Source organism: Camarhynchus parvulus, chromosome 1 (assembly GCF_901933205.1).
Source record: "Camarhynchus parvulus chromosome 1, STF_HiC, whole genome shotgun sequence".
NCBI classification, from domain to species: Eukaryota; Metazoa; Chordata; class Aves; order Passeriformes; family Thraupidae; genus Camarhynchus; species Camarhynchus parvulus.
In genome coordinates, this window is record NC_044571.1 from 30,091,446 (window position 1) to 30,109,004 (window position 17,559).

The 17,559-nt window shown below is 42.6% G+C and overlaps 1 protein-coding gene across 12 annotated transcripts in view; it reads right to left on the minus strand.

Moving 5' to 3' along the window:
• MAP4K4 (mitogen-activated protein kinase kinase kinase kinase 4) overlaps positions 1-17,559 on the minus strand; it is a 165,522-nt gene that overhangs the window by 50,880 nt on the left and 97,083 nt on the right. For all 12 annotated transcript variants that reach the window (XM_030971728.1, XM_030971744.1, XM_030971719.1 and 9 more), the window contains exons 4-8: positions 7,843-7,968; positions 6,963-7,073; positions 4,095-4,185; positions 2,408-2,538; positions 86-140 (exon numbers count right to left, since the gene is read on the minus strand). In XM_030971728.1, coding sequence (XP_030827588.1) covers positions 86-140; positions 2,408-2,538; positions 4,095-4,185; positions 6,963-7,073; positions 7,843-7,968 — 514 coding nt within the window. The remainder of the gene's footprint in view (positions 1-85; positions 141-2,407; positions 2,539-4,094; positions 4,186-6,962; positions 7,074-7,842; positions 7,969-17,559) is intronic.

The window sequence follows — 17,559 nt, forward strand, 5'->3', positions numbered from 1 at the left end:
CTTGGCTTAGATTACAAGCAGCATCACCCAAGTATATGTTTCAGCCTTAAAACGAGCCCACTGGAGAAGCACAGGGATCACTTACGGGGAGCTCCTTCTGCCATCTCTATGGCCGTAATGCCGCAGGACCAAAGGTCACTCTGCAGAAAAACAGACACACCATATGTTAGTAGGTGGATTTACCCATTCACACACTAAGAGAGCACTATTTAGAGAGGCCCTGTAGGTGAGGCTGAAACCAAATACCATGGCTATTTAAATAATATAAGCCTCTTTCATCTTGTAACTGTATCATAAAATCCTACTTTTCACATACTACATATGTATATGCAGAAACACACGCACATATTCTTACTGAGTGAGCAAACAACCCTTTCCAACAGCACATAAAAATACATTCACATTATGACAATGGGAAATACATTTGCCAGAAATCTAAGCCTATGAAACAACAGAATTTTCAATATTCCCTTGTCAACAAAGAACTGAACAAGGGCATTCCCAGGGTGTGCAGAGATGCTGTTATAAAAGCAAAAGCTCAGCTCAAATTTAAAGTGGCCAGACTTGTCAAAAACTGCAAGAAAGGATTCTTCAGGTACGTAAACAAACAAGCAAGAACAAAAGGAAAATACAGGCCCACTGAAAGGAGAGGTGAATTAGTCACTAACACCACTGAAAAGGCAGAGGTTCCCAAAACTTACACCTCTGTCTTTACCACAGACTCCCAAAATTTACACCTCTGTCTTTACCACAGGCATTACTTACAGCCAAAGCCAACATTCCTCCCCTAACACCTCAGCTTTGTTTAAAACACTACAGAAAAAGAGCCTTTCAGTGGCAGCTTTTCAAGATACCACCTCTGGCCAGCACCTCTGACTCAGGAGAGACCAAACAAGAGCCAGGAAGATCAAACAGGGAAGAGATGGAGGAGTCCTGGCAAGGAACCAACTTCAGAGAGTGACACAGCTTAATGGGCAAAATATTGCTGGAGACTGCTGTGAAAGAGAGCTGTTCTTGAGCAAAGCAGTCTTCATTTCTAGTCATAATTGGGATTTTTTTTAAATTACTTTAATGACCAAGAAGCTCTTCATGCACTACAAGCAGAGAAGCATTTCTAAAGATCATATTTTCAGACCCAGCAAGGCACTCTTCTCTTAGTCAAATGCAGCCATCTAAGCTAAAGTGCACATCCCCATGATCTTAGAGAACCTTTCAAACAATAATTTTTTGTGAACAGCCACCCTCCAGGCTCCAGCAGGAACAATAAACAGGTGTTTTCAGAGGACAGAGGAGTTCTTTTTCACATCACTACTGCATTAACAAATATTGCATTTGGGAGTTTTTCTGCTTAATTAAATCATTTAATAGCGAACCTTCCTTACTAATAATAACTCCATCTGTAAAGATATAAAACATTAGCTTTAGTACAATGAGATGCTGAATATAAAAAGGAATTAAATAAAGAGAAATAGGATCAATCTGATCAATCTTAGTCAAAATGTCAAATAATCTGGGTGTTTTACAAAGATTTAGACACACACAAATGTACTGATAGCTAATACTATCAGTCTCAGCAAAGTGATATAATTGATATTCAGCTCTATAAATTTATTGTAAGGCCTTAATCTCTGGCTTTCTGATATCCTTTTTGCCCTTGGTTAAAGATGGAACAATACATTACTCCAAATAAAGGTTTCTTAAAAACCAAGAAAGGTTTCTTTCCTTGTGCTCTCAATAAAGTCAGCTGAGAGGAACTTTCAAGATTACAGTATGCTTTCACTAGACATATTTAACTTTAAGTACATATACCTAATATTCTTAAGGGTAGTGCAAATACCATCAAGCCAATTATGGTTTTGCAGTAATTAAATCCTTGGTTTGCAGCAAGTTATGTCAAGAATGATCTTTGTTAAGAAATGTTGTGATGGATAAATTTCTATCAAAGAAATCATGTATATGTATCCTGAAATCAGAAGTAGCTTTAAGAGTTCCTCCTGTACTTCAGTGGCTCTCCAGATGGTGGTTCTATTTAAGGTAACATCTAAAATGTATTGTTCTGGGTTACCACAATAACTGGGACATAGTGTAACACAATTTAAAGTACAACCATTATGCAAATTGAGAACACAAGCATTTCCAGGTAAACTCTTTTTTGCCTTCTCTAAGCACCTACAGCACCCTGAAGTCCTGTATTTACATCTCAAAACTACAATAATACAAGCAGCAGAAAGTGTTCAAGGTCACAATTTGATACTATCCTTACCTTGTACTTTGGTAATAAGAATGTAACTACACAAAACAGTTATTACTCCTACAAAGCATAAGAAATCTCAAAAACTGCCATAGTCCACGGACATTTATATTGCAAGTGTATGTTTTGGGTTTTTTCTTTGAACAGGACTCTTACTCTGTAATCATACGTAGCATCTGGATTCTCATCACAGGCAATAACTTCTGGAGCCATCCAGTAGGGAGTCCCAATGAAAGTGTTCCTCCTGCCAACTGTCCTGTCCAGCTGAGCACTCACACCAAAATCCACTGTGGGTGGGAAAAGAGCAAAATGAAATAAGAGGGAGAAAATAACACAATGATTACTTTTGCAAAGTGATTTGAAAATAAAGCCCTGTAGATGTCCCACATGGGAGGACCATGCTGAAGAGAAACAAGATGATTAATCCTGAGGCAAGTGAGCCCTCGTGGTTCACACACAATGTGCTTGGGCACAAGTGTCAAGGGACACACAGCAGCACACAATCACCTCTCCTGTACCCCTCACTGGTGTGCCTGGACAGGAGAGAGAGTTCAGCTGCAGAAGTACTGCCTGGGAGGCTGAGAAAGGGCTGTTTAGACCCTTCCCACATGGTGAAGCCAAGCACCTCTGCCTACACAAAAACACAGCCACTTCCCAAAGGTACCTCTCATGCTATGGGAAAATGGCATGCATAAACACGTCCCTTTCAGCTCACCACTTTTTCTGCTCTAAAATTGGACAGCAAAAATAACCTGTTGTTCAGCAAGCTGCTCTCTGCTTTAATGCACAGAGCAGAAACATCAATGAGAGCAAAAGATGAGAATTATTCAGGAAGTGCTAACTTTGGGCACACATGCACACAGGTTGGGAAAGAGATGCCCATTTCACTACAAAGCAATTACATTACAAAGGTGTTTTCTGCCTTTCATTTTGGCCTGCTCATGACCACAGTGCTATACGTCCCTCTATACCAGTAACTGCATCTGGCCTAAGAGGGCTGTGCTAGCCTCACTGCACCCACCCTCTGAGTGACACTGAGGAACTGGTGGAGACCAGCTCAGTGGAAGCAGTCGGTTGGAAGCTACTGTGCTCCATTTTGGACCAAATGAAGGAAAGCTCTCCCAAGTGCTTCCTCCTCCAGCAGCTGGGATGACTTCCCATGCCTCATGCTGCAGGAAGGTGTAATGCAAAGCAGAAGGGATGTGGGCTGGGTGGGAGGGCTTCAGCATGGCTCTATATTTAACCAAAAAAAGGTGGCGAGTGTAGCGTGATACAAACACAGAAGGTTGACATGTGCACTAACTGAAAGAGACAAATTAGAAAGGAAATAAAAAAAGAGTATGTCCACTTGGCAGGAGAGAAGAGGCCAGGGATGAGCACGATTTTCAGCAGGCATGCCAGAGCTGGAACTGTGTTTTGAATTCAATGCCCCAGTTCCCTTGAGAGTGCTGTCCAGATCATATTTTTGTGTCCAGAACCTGAACAGCAGGTGCTATTTTAATTAAAGCTAAATACAAGAGAGACTCCTGTCACTTCCCGAGTCCAGAATAAAGTGAATCAGAACAGACTCAAGTTACACACAGTACAGTAGGGGAAACAAAATGATCCTTGCACTGATTCTGGCATGAAAACCAACATCTCCTAACCAAATTCAACAACAACCTGTGCTCCATCTTCTCCCAGCAGGAGGAAATACACGCAGGCTGTCAATCCACATGGAACCATTGACAGAGTACTCATGCTATAAAACATGTTGCAGGGCTCTGAAAGGATGAAATAATTTGGGAACATCATAAAACCAAAGGCTGAACAAATGAGGAAGTGGGCATGTGTGCCTACTTACCAAGTTTCACTTCTGCATTCTCTGTTAATAACACGTTTTGCCCTTTGATATCCCTGTGAATCACATGATGGGCATGAAGATGCGCCAACCCCTGCATTAAGGAGAAGAGAGGAAGGAGAGAATGTTCAGAGTTAGGCTCTTGGCTCAGCAACAGACTGCCCATACCCAGCAGCCCCAAAGGTCACAGCACTGTGCCTTGACCTCTTGCAACTGTGAGCAGTGGGACCTGCAGCACACCACCCACACAGCTTTTGGTGATGGAGCAGACACACAGGCTCAGATCAGACTCACACAGCACCTAAATACAGCCCAACATCTGCACTGTGCAAACACCTCCCAGCTGTCTTGTGAACAAACTTCGGCTCCCACAAAGTCTCCAAGTAATTATATTCTCAATGACATCATTGCCAGTGTATGCCACTGACTTCTGACGTGCACAGGGTCACACAGAATTCAGCTGGGAAGGAAGTGGAAGGAGAAAGGAGGCAGCTCCCACATGTATATATGCACCCCAAGAAGGAGGTGGGGGGTGATGGACTGGCAGTCATGTTTGAGGGCAAGGGAGGAGAGATGACAAAGACAGGCTCTACTGCAAAAGTGCAGTTCTCTTCTCTAGCCTCCCTAAACATGAAACCAGATAATTGTACCTCAGGAAAAAAAAATGCAAAGGGAAAAAAAAGCATAAGCGTTATACTTTCCAAAGGAAACAAAACCTCCTGGCATACGGTGCTTTTTGTTGAGACAGCACCTGGATACATGCCCCAAAGCATTAGCCATGTGGAGGGAGGGCTGAGAAAGACATATGTTGCATTTTACTCTCTAATGTAATTGGGGGAACAACAGGCAACCCTCTTAGCAACTGCCTGTATTTTGGGTTCTCCTCAGTTTTCTGCTCGGAAAATTGTAGTCTCCAGTGGGATCATCTTGCCTGTTCGTGTTGCCCTCACAGTCTTTTAATGTTTTGTGAAAAATAAAGGAATAGAACCTTTACAGCTGCAAGAGGTTGAGAGAGTAGTGGTTGCTGTAGAGAAGTATTTCTTAACACATGTTCTTCATTAACTGATCATTTACCAGTTTTCCTACATAACCATTGGGCTATTTCCCTTTTTTTAAAACAGTTAATAAGTGTGACAAAAAAACACTATCTACAGCTTCCCTTCCACAGGTCACAAGCAAATCAAGTGAACAGCTGATGTCCCTGAGACCCTTCACTGACTGCTAATGCTAAGTATGGTCTTATTTTTCACAGGAATGAAGGCTTTTCCACAGCTTCACACAAGATATTTTTTAAAGCCTTCTGCTACTCCAACCCAGAACAGATAATCATCTGCTCTCTCCAGAGTACCATTTAACCCTACTGAAAAAACATGTTTGGGGTTGCAAAGGCCTGGGAGGAGACAGAGGGGTACATCTCCACTTTCCTGCATTCCCCCGACCTTTCCAACCACACAAGGATTCACTGGGCCAACCTTCACCTGTGTCTCCACCTACACCAATCTTTGGCATTTCAGCTCCTTTTAACTTTGTGTTACACCACCTCCCTCCTCCACCTCTGACAAACTCTGTGTGGAATCAGGGTTTGAAACATCTCGTTGCAATGCGAGTTTAGCATTCCTTTTTTCCAGATATTCCAGCTCCTGATGGTCAGTAATTAACACTCCTTTTGCAAATCTCTCATTGGAATGAGAAAATGGTTTTCTCTCTTTTCTGAGGTAAATATTTTTTCCTCTTCTCAGCAAGTGTTTGACTGCTTTATCTAAGGAGAATTCAGGATGAATGCAACATATCATAGAATACCTCCAAGCCCATATGTCTCTCAAATCAAGGGTAAGATGCTCCTGAAGAAATTAGCTTTCCTCATATTAAAGCATGCTAACCATTTGTTTTGAAATACAACTTCTCCTTTGTAAACAACTTAAAATGTGCCAGTCAAACACCAGCAGCTGCACTGTCTTCTAGCATTTGAAATTAGAGCAAGAGACCAGAACTATGTGTCTCCCTCCATCCTCATCTTAAAAATTGCCAAGGCAGAGCAAATGTGTAACGCAGACAACAGCAGCATTCATTTATGCAAGAGCCAGTGCTCATTTCCTTTAACATAAAGCCCTTCAGAACTTCATTTATGATTAAGCAATTGAACAAACATACTGTGTAGTGGTATGGGTAGGAGGCAATTTGTTTTACAAAGAAGCACGAAGAAAACCATCCCAGATTTACTTAGTGAAGCAAAACAAATGCCAATTCAAAAAGCACTTAAACTGCACCAACTGGAAATTAAATATTAAGAGTAATTAGCTTAAGTTGCAATTTTAGAACAACTGGTAAGCTGCAGACCTTTTCCTGACAAACTTCTGTAGTGCCGCCTGCAAGCACGGCACAGGCACAGCCACACGTGACAGAGCTGATTGCTCTAGACAGACTGCAGGACAACACAGGATGAGAGCACAGCACACAAGTCCTGACTGCTGGCCTGAGCCAACAGCTCTTCCTCCATGGACTTGATTAGGAAAGAAAAAGGCAGCTGCCACATATTTAGAAAAGCCCATTCTGTACTCTACCGTGCTACAACACTGTTTCAGCCTCAGGTCTCAGGGACACAGTTTTACAGCTTCTGCAGAAGGCAAGGTCACTGGCTCCTCTATTGGCTTCTCATGACTAGAAATTGCAATTTTCTGCAAGGCTTCTGCTACAATACAGTACAACTTACACCAAGTTAAATGATGTGGAGCAGACATCTATCTGCTCCTACGCACTCTCCAAGTGATGACATGGCTAATGGGATTGATCAGAAACAGCTTCTTGCACAACCTCAAGCGAGGCTGCATCTCTGCAAGCCTGTTTCTGTGTGGGGCAGGCTGCTTTCCTTACCCGGAGAATCTCTCTGGAGATATAGGCTATCCAGTCTTCTTTCAGGGTATTCCCTTTTGTGTTCTTCACAAGGTCTGTGATAGAGCCAGCTCCACAAAACTCCATAACAAGCTGCAAAACAAATATCAGTGTACAACCAACATTAAACACAGATCTCAGCTGTATAGCAAAGCAAAATAATCAGGTTACAGCATTAATTTGGGAAGCTCTTGTGAAGTAGAGAATGTATTTTACATCTCTGCCTGGAAAATGGATTCAACCAAATGTCTTCAATATGTGTCAGACATCTATGGAATATGTCTCACATTAGTTACCACATTTTCAAGGACTGATTTAATCACTGTAATTTAATGCTGGGAATCTGGATTTGCTCAGCTATGCAAAACACATTAGCAGTAAGAGCACATCCAGTGCTGAAGGAATCAAACTCATCACATCACTGCAACACTTCTTATCCTTTAACTTCCATGTATTTACAGCAGAACGTGCACCCTGCCATTTTAACCCCAAACTTCAGTCCTCTAGAGGGTGTAGATGAGGTGGGATGAAGAATGTAACAGGTACAATCTCAAATGCAGCTTTCTTTTTACAGTCACACATTCTTACTGCTCAGCTGTCTTGTTCCTATGAAACATGTTACTATCCATCTGGGAAATGGGAAAAAAAGTTACTTAAAGAACAAATCCACTGCTTATAGCAAATCTTGGTTCAGACATCCCCTCAAGGATGTGTGATTAACCTCTGTGATTCACTTATCTAGCCATTCAGGCAAGCACCAAACTCCTTTAGTTTGTCTTTCCATAAAGTGGCATTTCTCTCATCATCAATCTATATCCAGTAGGGAAAGACTTAGGAACATGCTTGAAAAACATCTGCTTACCCACAGTTGGTCATCATGTCCTGGAGGACTTTTCTTAATGAAAGCACCATAATAAGTTGCAATATTTCTATGATGAGAATATTTCTTTAGCATATTAATCTCCAGTTTGATTTCTTCTTCTTCATCCTTTGGAAAAAAAAATAAAACAAACCCCCACATGTTTAATATACCACATGCATTATTGATTTACTCCTCACTTTCTCAAAAGTAGATTTTTTCTGAACTTCAATTTCCACCAGCATCATGTTCAGTAAACCCCTCTGATGCTCATGCCATCAAAATCCTGTCTATTGAGATGGTCTAAAACAAGTCTTTCCCAAGTTTTCAGTAGCGCAAAGAAACAAATAAAAGATGCAATGGATTTGACCCAGTGATGGAACATGACACAATCTCTTTCAAAAACCCAATGCTTGTAGCACCTTAAGCAAATCTATAGCTAGCAGGCTGGGAATTTATGACAGAGGAATATTATTTCCATCTTCCTCAATTTTTCTCCTTTAATTTTGTTAATTTTAACCAGTTCTATTAAAATGCCAGACAGTGGCTTTGTGAAACCAGCTGCCAAAGCAGGTTCCCATCGTGGTGCCAGCATTGGACTGGCACAGGAAAACAGAGGTGGAGATCAGGAATTCCCCTTCTTGCAAGAACAAGGCATTTGCCTCGCGCACAGGCTTCCTTCTCCTCCTCCATCTGCCTTTATGGAGGAAGAGCAAGTGCATCAGGAAGAATGGGCCAGGAGCCCAGGCAGTAAACAGGATGCTGAGACACAAAGGCGCAGGAAGGATTTCCCCTGGCTCCCCCCAGCTCCAGCAAACCAAGCAAAGAGCAGCTCAGGTGAAGGGAGAAGGGACGTCATCCCTCCAAAGAGGTGAAATGGGTAACATAATGAAACCACTCCTTAAAAGACCCACAACCTGCTTTTGAAGTGACAGTAGGACACGGGGCATAGAAGGATCCACACACTTTGAGGTGCTGTGTGAGCAGGCAGACAGCAGATACAAAAGAAGGAGCAGACACCAACCCACCCCCAACTCTCTCTTCCCACACCTAGACAGCAGGAGTCTTCTTCAAGCACCTATCAAGGCAACAAATTAAAGGCACGTAGATATTCCTTTTTGCTCCACAATTTTATATCCAAGCAGAAAAACATCTACCTTAAATTGATTCCAGGAAGAAGCCAAAACTTCTCCCTAGGGTTGCTGCCTGATGGGAACGGTAGCACGTACTCTAATTATTCTGTGATGTCAAAGCTGATTATATGATAAAATTTCAAGCCTTAAACTTCTTCGCAATTTGTACCACGCTAGCAATCAAATATCCTATTCATGACATACACAGACGTTAATGGTAGCTCTGTGTTAACTCCTTATACACACCCGTACACACGGCTTGAACAACAGACACCACTCTCTGCTACAAAGCTAACTACAACCATTAGTACATGCTACAACCATTTCAAATACTCTAATAGTGGGGGGCAATGCTTACTTCTAACTTATTATGACAGAATTCCCAAAATGCACCAGGGATAAACTAGTCTTATATCTTCTCAAGATGTGCCTTTGAAGTAAAATACTGGGTATTTCTGGAAGACTGAACAAAATAGAAAGAAAATCTTGTATATCAAAGTTCCTAGTGAACAGCAGCCCTGGGAGAGAGTGTTGTCAGAAAAGCTTTCTGAGCCAAAAGCTAACTTGGTGCTTCCTCAGTTGCTTCTGTTGTCCTTGCTGTTGAATGATTTTTTTATTTATTCAGACTATATGCAAAGAGAAAAAAAAGAGAGGAGGAAGACAGGCTTATATTACACCAAACCTCTAACTATGGATTTAGGCAAAAAGAAATTAAACAGGAGCATTGTTAAACTTGATGCTTTGGGACTTAATTGCTGATAGGTTAATATGTATAATTGGATTAATCTGCTATTTTAAACTGACTTTTTAGATAAAAATTACTTCCTACCCTCAGCACATGAACACAATAGCTTTTGCAATACAATGGGCAGGATGTCCTAAAGGTTGTTTGTGTTTATTTATTGTAACAGCAGCCAAAATGACAATACTTAAACAGGATCTATTTCTGAAAAATGAAATAATAAAAATCCCAGCCCCCCTCCCCCCCAAATAAAAAATGCTGAAGAACAAACAACAAAAAAGGCACACACTAAGCCAGCAGACTGCAGACAGTGACTGCTCTTTCAGCTCTCCACTGAGTCTGTGTCATAGCACCTGCTCAAAGGCCTGCAGCAGAATCTCCCCAAGTACCTCCCTGAACTACAGCTAACAACAATGGTCCTACATTCACACTTCAGCTGCCTTTGAGCCCTTGTCCACAACACAAATAGCTCCTTACCTACAGTACAATCCAGTACAAAATGCAGTTTACAATAATAAATGGATTCAGTAATTTTTGTCAAGCTTTGGAAGAATCCACTTAGTTAGTGTGGATCGATAACCCCCTGGCAATGAGTCCTGAAGACTCTGTGGTGACAGGAACTATTATGAGGAATTATCAGCACAGAAAAGGCTGAAGCACCAGTGTGGTACAGCAATTGGTAGAAGGCTAAAAAAAGGAAATTAAAAACAAAAAGTTGGCAAGATCAAAATTGTTCTGTTCCAGATTCAGGAGCATTTTTTCCAGGTTACAGGTCGTTTCATCCCCATGTGGACATCTGAAAGAGGCCAAACAATGTGCACCCTACCGGTGTTTACTTCTCCCCACTAACTACAAAAGGAGGGTGAGGTCATTAACCAAGATCCAGACACCAAACTTGCAGATGTCTTGCATCAGGGCGAGATGAGTCCCACCCAAAAATCTCACCGGATAAGGCCATTTCCACACAGATCTCCTTATGGACACGTGCCACAGGGAGGGTACACTGCAGCTGGCAGCAGAGATCCTCCTGAGGAGACCGAGGTGTTTGGCAGCCCTCCTGGGATTTGGACACGTGAGCCAGCCTCAGAGATGGAAGGTCTGTCACCTCCTCCAGACAACACATGCACTGCACCACCACCACTGACAGTGCCTCCATTTGCAGAGGCAAGGGTATCACAAAAGCAGAAAATTAAAACTGATTGAGGCAAGAGACTGTCATTCTCATGAAGTAATACAAAAGTACATCCTTTTTTCTTGAAGGAGAGAGGCAGCTGGTGAGCCCTTCCTAGCGATTTTATGCAGCTGGCATCAATTACCACTTTAAGCCATTATCTGTGAATACAAACTCCCATTGAAACCCTCTTTGTCTTCCCTCTGATGGAGCTGGTGGAAGTGTTTTATACTTACATATTCCCTGTCTGTTTGTGACAGCATGTCTGATTACCAGTAATTTTTGCAGTAAGCTATACTTTTGCAAGACTCACGTGGTTAAATCAAGCTTGGAGCAGCTTTCCTCTCCCTTTTCATGTGTTTCCCTTCAGAGACTAAATGGACGTGCCAGCATCCCTAGGGGTTTCTAAGTGCAACACTCTTTTACCAAAATATTCTTGCCTGTAAGATTAAAACCTGCATATGACTCCCACACAGAAATCCACCTATGTATATTCAGATAATTTCTAACCATTTGAATCAGCATAATGAAAATAAACCCAGGTGTGTTACCTCTCAGCCTACCACCCAGCAGCACCTGATCAGCTTGCTTACTGCTCCACCACAAAGCTCAACATCCCTTGTTCTTCCATTCATCACTGCACACTAAGTATCAGTGTGGGGTTTTGTGCATACAGATGGCAAATCAATGACTTGTTTTTATTGCTTCAGCATTTACAAAATTGTGGTGATTTAAGTAGCTGAAGATTTAAGTATTCAACCATGGTTGCCACTGGAGAACCTCGCAGTCAAAAAATGCTATTAGTGCGGATGCATGTAAGGAAGATTATCAGCTGTTTTCCAAAGGTAGCACTGCACCCCCTGCAACATTATGGAAAGAAAACACTGTGTATTTACACAAATTTTTAGAAGACAAGGAATTCAGAAACACTTTGCTGGACATTTTTGAGGGATGGAAAAGAAGAGAAGTAGGCTCTAGAAGTGTTGGAATCAGGGAGGACATAACCAAAGGGAAAGTCACTCCAAGTCTGTCCCTAAACATCATTGTCTAGATGCCTCAGGAGACCAAGCAGTCCTAACAGGAGACAACAGTCGTAACCTATTCCAGCACTAAAACTGGTATGAGACCCCTATGAGAAATTGTCTCTGAGAAACACACCTGGAAGAGTAAGGGGGAAATAACACTGTTTCCCAAGCTCTACAGCACAATAAAATTATTTCAGGAGCTGAATTTTAAAATAAAAAAAACCCCAAACCTCCCAAGGTAGAGCAAAGACATGTCTGAAGGCATGTAAGTGGTGACTTTCCATTCAAACTCCCTCACCCGGAAGATCTGTCTGACTACTACTCTTGGCTGGAAGTTTATTCTGCCAACCCAAGGAGGAGAAACTCAGTATTATTTCCAAAGGTTTTATTTATGCTACTATTATGATGATGAGAAATGTGAATGAGAAAACACAGTCCAGCAACGTTAAAGGAAGACAGTGTTCTGTGATAAAGGAGAGAGCAAGTTTACTTATCCTACCAGATGATTTATACACTGCTCTAAATCAGTGTGAAGCAGAATACAAATTGGTCCTTTCAGTAACTTTGCTTTCTGATTTAAAAAATGAGACAGTGACAAATCTCGTCTGTCTCCTCACAAATGACATCTAGTCATTTCAAGCTACAATCAAGGGTTTTTTAGAATTAATATTAGTACCAAACAGTGTAAAATCAAACACCAGCAAAACAGGATGGGGTGAGGGAAGCCTTCAAATCTCCTCTCCTTTGCTTTCCCAGTATTGCTCACAAAGCCTTGCCTGCCTATACCCATGGAGCTGCCCTGCCTGGAGAATGGCAGCTGGCAGTACTGTGCCTGGGGTTTCAGACTAAGCAGAGTTCCTGACACTCACGAGCTCCAGTGGCAGCTTCTGACATTTTGGAATCTTGAGATCACGGCAGAGTTGCTCTGTGTAGAGCAGCAGGCAGCAGCCTCAGCCCAGCACTGGGAGTGAAAAGGCACTGCTAACCCATGGACTCCCAGAGCAGTGGAGAGGAAACCAGTCTGCCTTCACAGGCATCAAATGATAACAACTTTCCCTTTCTTTTACCATCTGCCCCTGACACAGTAATTGAAGAAAAACAGGAGAGGTCCATAAGAAATCCAGTTTATTTTCCTTTCTGCTTCCTCTCATGTTTCACTTCTGCCTTCCACTCACATTAAAAAAAAAAAAAAGTCCTAGAAGACACCAAAACCACAAACAAAAATCTTCCTGGACAAATCAAATCACAACACCAACTTTTGCAAACCACCATTCTGCTTGAGTGTCACAACCTCCCTCCTCTTTGCACTCCAGACGTGGCCAGCATCCATTTGGAGCAGATCTGTCCAGGACAGAGAAAGTCTGAATAGAGCCTAGCACAATGGGTGACCTTTTCTGCTGCAGGAATCCCTAATATATACACTCGTTAATAAAGTTCTCACACACCAGGGAGATGTTCTGGCAAGGAAAGCTGGGGCAGTGTTGCACACAGCACAGCACTTGAAGTGGGAGCTGTGGCGCTGCCTCCAAGCCGGGAAGGAGGTTGTAATTTCAGGAGGAACCAAACCACAAGAGAAACGATACTTCAAGTGGGTAAGTCCCTGACAGTGACTGCCAAGGTAGGAAGTTTGTATAAAGCAGAGCAGCTTGCAGTGCAGAGAGTGCAACGTGGAAAAACGTGATCCTCTCCAACACCACAACCAAGTGCTGGAATTGGGAATACGACATAAAATAGTTGGTATGCAAAAATATCAAATGCAGGCTTCTTGGGAGGGAAAGTCTAAACTGTTTTAAATAAAAGACTTTAATTGAGAGATGCAATAAATATTTAACAAGTCCTTATACAATCCCTCCTAAATCTTAAATTTCTTATTACACCTCATCCTTCTTGAGACCTTTTTACAAGCCTTTGAGCTTTGTCACCCTCAAGCTAAAGACCTCATGTAAGTTTATTTCCCATCTGTCTCTCTCCTGTGTTACCTTCTCACTCCCAGCATTCTCTGTGCCTGTTTCACTTCACATGCAAGGTCTCTTTTTCACAGACACCTTACCCACATACTCTTCCCACCTTGGCATCAGCCGGTTAATTTCTTTGCACTGTCCTTCAGGTCCTTCCCAAACACAGACTTTTCCAAGGCCTTCAGATTGTACCCTCTTGGGACAGGCATCCCTCATGCCACACACTCAGTGACAGTGAGGGAGCACTAGCCATCCAGCAAGCAGTGGCATGGGTGCTGAGCATCGCCCACCACTGCTGGGAGGGTGCCTCAGCCTCTGCCCCTCGTCTACATGACAGCCCATGCAGAGACAGGCCCTCATGGGCTTTACCACTGGTGAGCTTTCTGGAAACCAGGCATCCTGTCACTGGGAGCTGCCACCAGGCTGCGAGCTGCTGCCGGCGCAGAGCCACGCTGCCAGGAACGGCAAAGCAGCCACGCTGCTCAGGCACCGTAATTGCAGAAGACGGCTGGGAAGCTTCCTCAAGGTCAAAAAAACCTCACTTTTGCAAGGACTGGATGGCAGAACAGTGCTGTCCTTATGACCACATTCAGTTACCTTCAGTGGCAACATTTCATCAAGCAGGTGAGAAACACTTCCACCAAACACACAAAACAGAAGCTGCTTTGTCTCGCCTTGGCACAACACGCTCTCTACTGCATGCTAAAGGCACTGTTTGAAACAAGAAAGCAAATGAGCCAAGTTGCTCACGACAGTGCCATCACTGAGGCTGCAGCCATAAAGGAACAGTTAAATTAGCTGGACAAAGAGGCATGAGGAAGGAGTAGTGCCTAAGCAGGGTCCCAGCACTCCCCAAGGAGCCTGTGTAGCAGCATTGTGCAGGCGCGGGAGATGGAATCACGTGCAGGCAGGAAGGAGCCAAAAACCACGTGAAGACAATACTTGTCTGTTGTCTCCCCCCTGAACCACCTCCTCTGCCAGTCACTGCGACAACAATATTTTCTTTCTTGCCCGATGTGCCTCCAGTGCCTTCACTGGTCACTGAATGAGCTGCTCTGAAGGCACAGAAACCACACCACTGCTGACCTCCCTCAGTAAAATCCTGAGATGCCACAGGCTTTTCCAAAGACAACCAAGAGAGAAACCTCCTAAGGGCAAATCGCTTCAACTATTTCCAAAGCTAATTCCTTGATCCTAGTCATGATTACTTAAAAGAGTTTCCTGCTCAGATTGCACACTGTCCATCCTCATCTAGCCTAAATTACGTACAAGTTACACAACAAGCTAGCCTTATATTGACATCTTCAGAGCTCTCATAAAAGAGGGAAGGACTAGTCCCCTACTTTCATCACTATTATTTACACTAGAAATGCCTGTTGCTATACAATTTCTACATCCACTCTCAAGTTTCTTGTGATCGGAACAAGCCCTTCCTAGCAGAAATTAAAATTAAGCCTGTGTGTGAAATAAAGAAATTTCCTTTATGCAAAGCTCCACGCTCAGATAATTAGAGGAGCTGTAGATGCTGGAGAGAAAACAGGCTAATGCACGATGCCAAAATGTTGCCCAGGTCTTCTACTTCCAATCTCAGCATGCATTTATGCCAAGGAAAGCAGCATCTCAGGGGGTGACAAAGCCAAGGAAGGCATTTGCCCACTGCCTTGTCCCTGCTCTGCCCTGGGCAGTATGAAGCTCCACCACTCCAGCCTGGAGGGCAGATCTCCTTCCCAAAGGGATCAACACATGAGTCCCTCCCCACATGTGCAGTCCAGACGCTGCCAGGCTGCAGTTTGGACCTGGGAGATGTAAAAGGCTGCAGGTTTCATGCAGCTGGAGAGATTCAACAAGAAACTGAAGTTCTGGCTTGAGACTAAGCTTTAAACTTAGAGGGAGGCAGAAGGGGAACATCTGAGAGAAGAGAGGAAACAAAAGGTTGAAATGACTGAAAGCAGATTTCCTATGCACCAAATGCCACACAGACATTGTATTAGCAGAAATGTAAGCTGAGAAAGTAAAATATATTAAAAATAGCAGTTCTGGCATAACATTAATGTTCTTCTAGTAGTGAAAACCTATAATTACACAAAGACACTAATTTTCTTAAAGGACAGATTTGTTCAATATACAGCCTCACACCCACACTGACCAACAAGTCTTGCAGATGAACAGGGAAGAGGAATTTATTTACAACCCCTCTTTCATTTCATATATTGAAGGAAACTCAAATGCTACAAGACAAATAAAATATCCCAACAGTTTGGGATAACAAACACAAAAGATATAGCCATGCACACCCAAACAGGAACAGAACAAATGACAGGACAGGAAAGTAACCCCACTTGGACTTTCCTCAGGGCTCTTTCACATAGGATCTTTTATCAAAATGAGATGGGGCTGGAGAAGTAGTTTTCAAGAGAAATTCAGCAACTCTATCACCTGCCACCATTTCTTTCTTGAAGGGCCTGGCACTGCTCAATACATTGTATTCTTTAGGCCAAAAGCAAACAGACAGATTTGCAAAGCAGAGGGGGCAGACTGGCAAAATCAATCCTACATTAAGAAATAAAATTTAAAATAAAAATAAAAACAAACAAACAAATTGCACAAACCAAAACAAAACTCACGAAACAAAACAAACCAACAAAAACACCAAAACCAGAAACAAACCAAAATACAGAGCAGCACAAACAAGTACTACCACAATTGCCAGCAGCGGGCAGCTAGGTAGCCCTGAAGCAAGTACCTCATATTCCAGGAGACACAGTCCCACCAGTGACCTTTACCCTTCTACAGGACAAATATCACCTCAGGTGGACAGATCTGTCCTTCACAGGCACCTTTCCCCCATGTTTAATTGCAGATCCCCAGGTCACTTACACTCCAGGCTTCAGCACAACACTGTGTGCCTAAAATCAGACAGAATGAATCCAGGCTTGGTCACTGGTAATATCAATGGTTAAGACAAGCAAGCAACTGCTGGAAGACTACAAGTTTTATTATGGTCTTGGTCTTCTGACCCTAAATCAACTAGTAGGTGGAAGAAGAACTTTGTAACATATTGCTAATCCCTCAGCTGTCCACATTCCCTTAGTTTTCTAATGCTTTAATTAAGGGAACTGTCCTCATTAAAATGCTGCGAATGCAGCGATTTTTCCTTCCAAACATTTAAAACTGTCTGCAACACTAACAAAGCTCTGTATTTTGTCAGAAAATAAGTACTGAGATAAGGCCCAAACCTGAAATTACTGCATTTTCTTTGCAGGCCATCAATCCATTTCTATAAAGTGACATACACTTCACTGAGTCTGCTACTATGAAGAAACAGATTTAACGCTACTCTTCTAAAGTGATGTACCTTTGTCTAATGCCCATTTTTAGTGCAGTCAGTAACCTATGCTCTGTTTCACACCCACAAAAGGAAAACTCAAAATTCTGCACGATGCTACAGCTTACAAAAATCTTCTTGTAAGCAAGGATTGGTGTGAGATCACGATCTGACTTATTCAACACAAGGTTTCTTTTGTGCAGCAGCCAAAAAATGTAAATTGCCCAGGAATAAAAGAAATCATCCGATCTGTACATGTGTCTTACAAACACGACTGGATGACAGTGTGAGAGCACAAGTCCTTACAAGTTTTAATTTCAGGTAATCTTGGCCTGAAGGTTTAATACTTTAGCTCCTCTGGTCCAA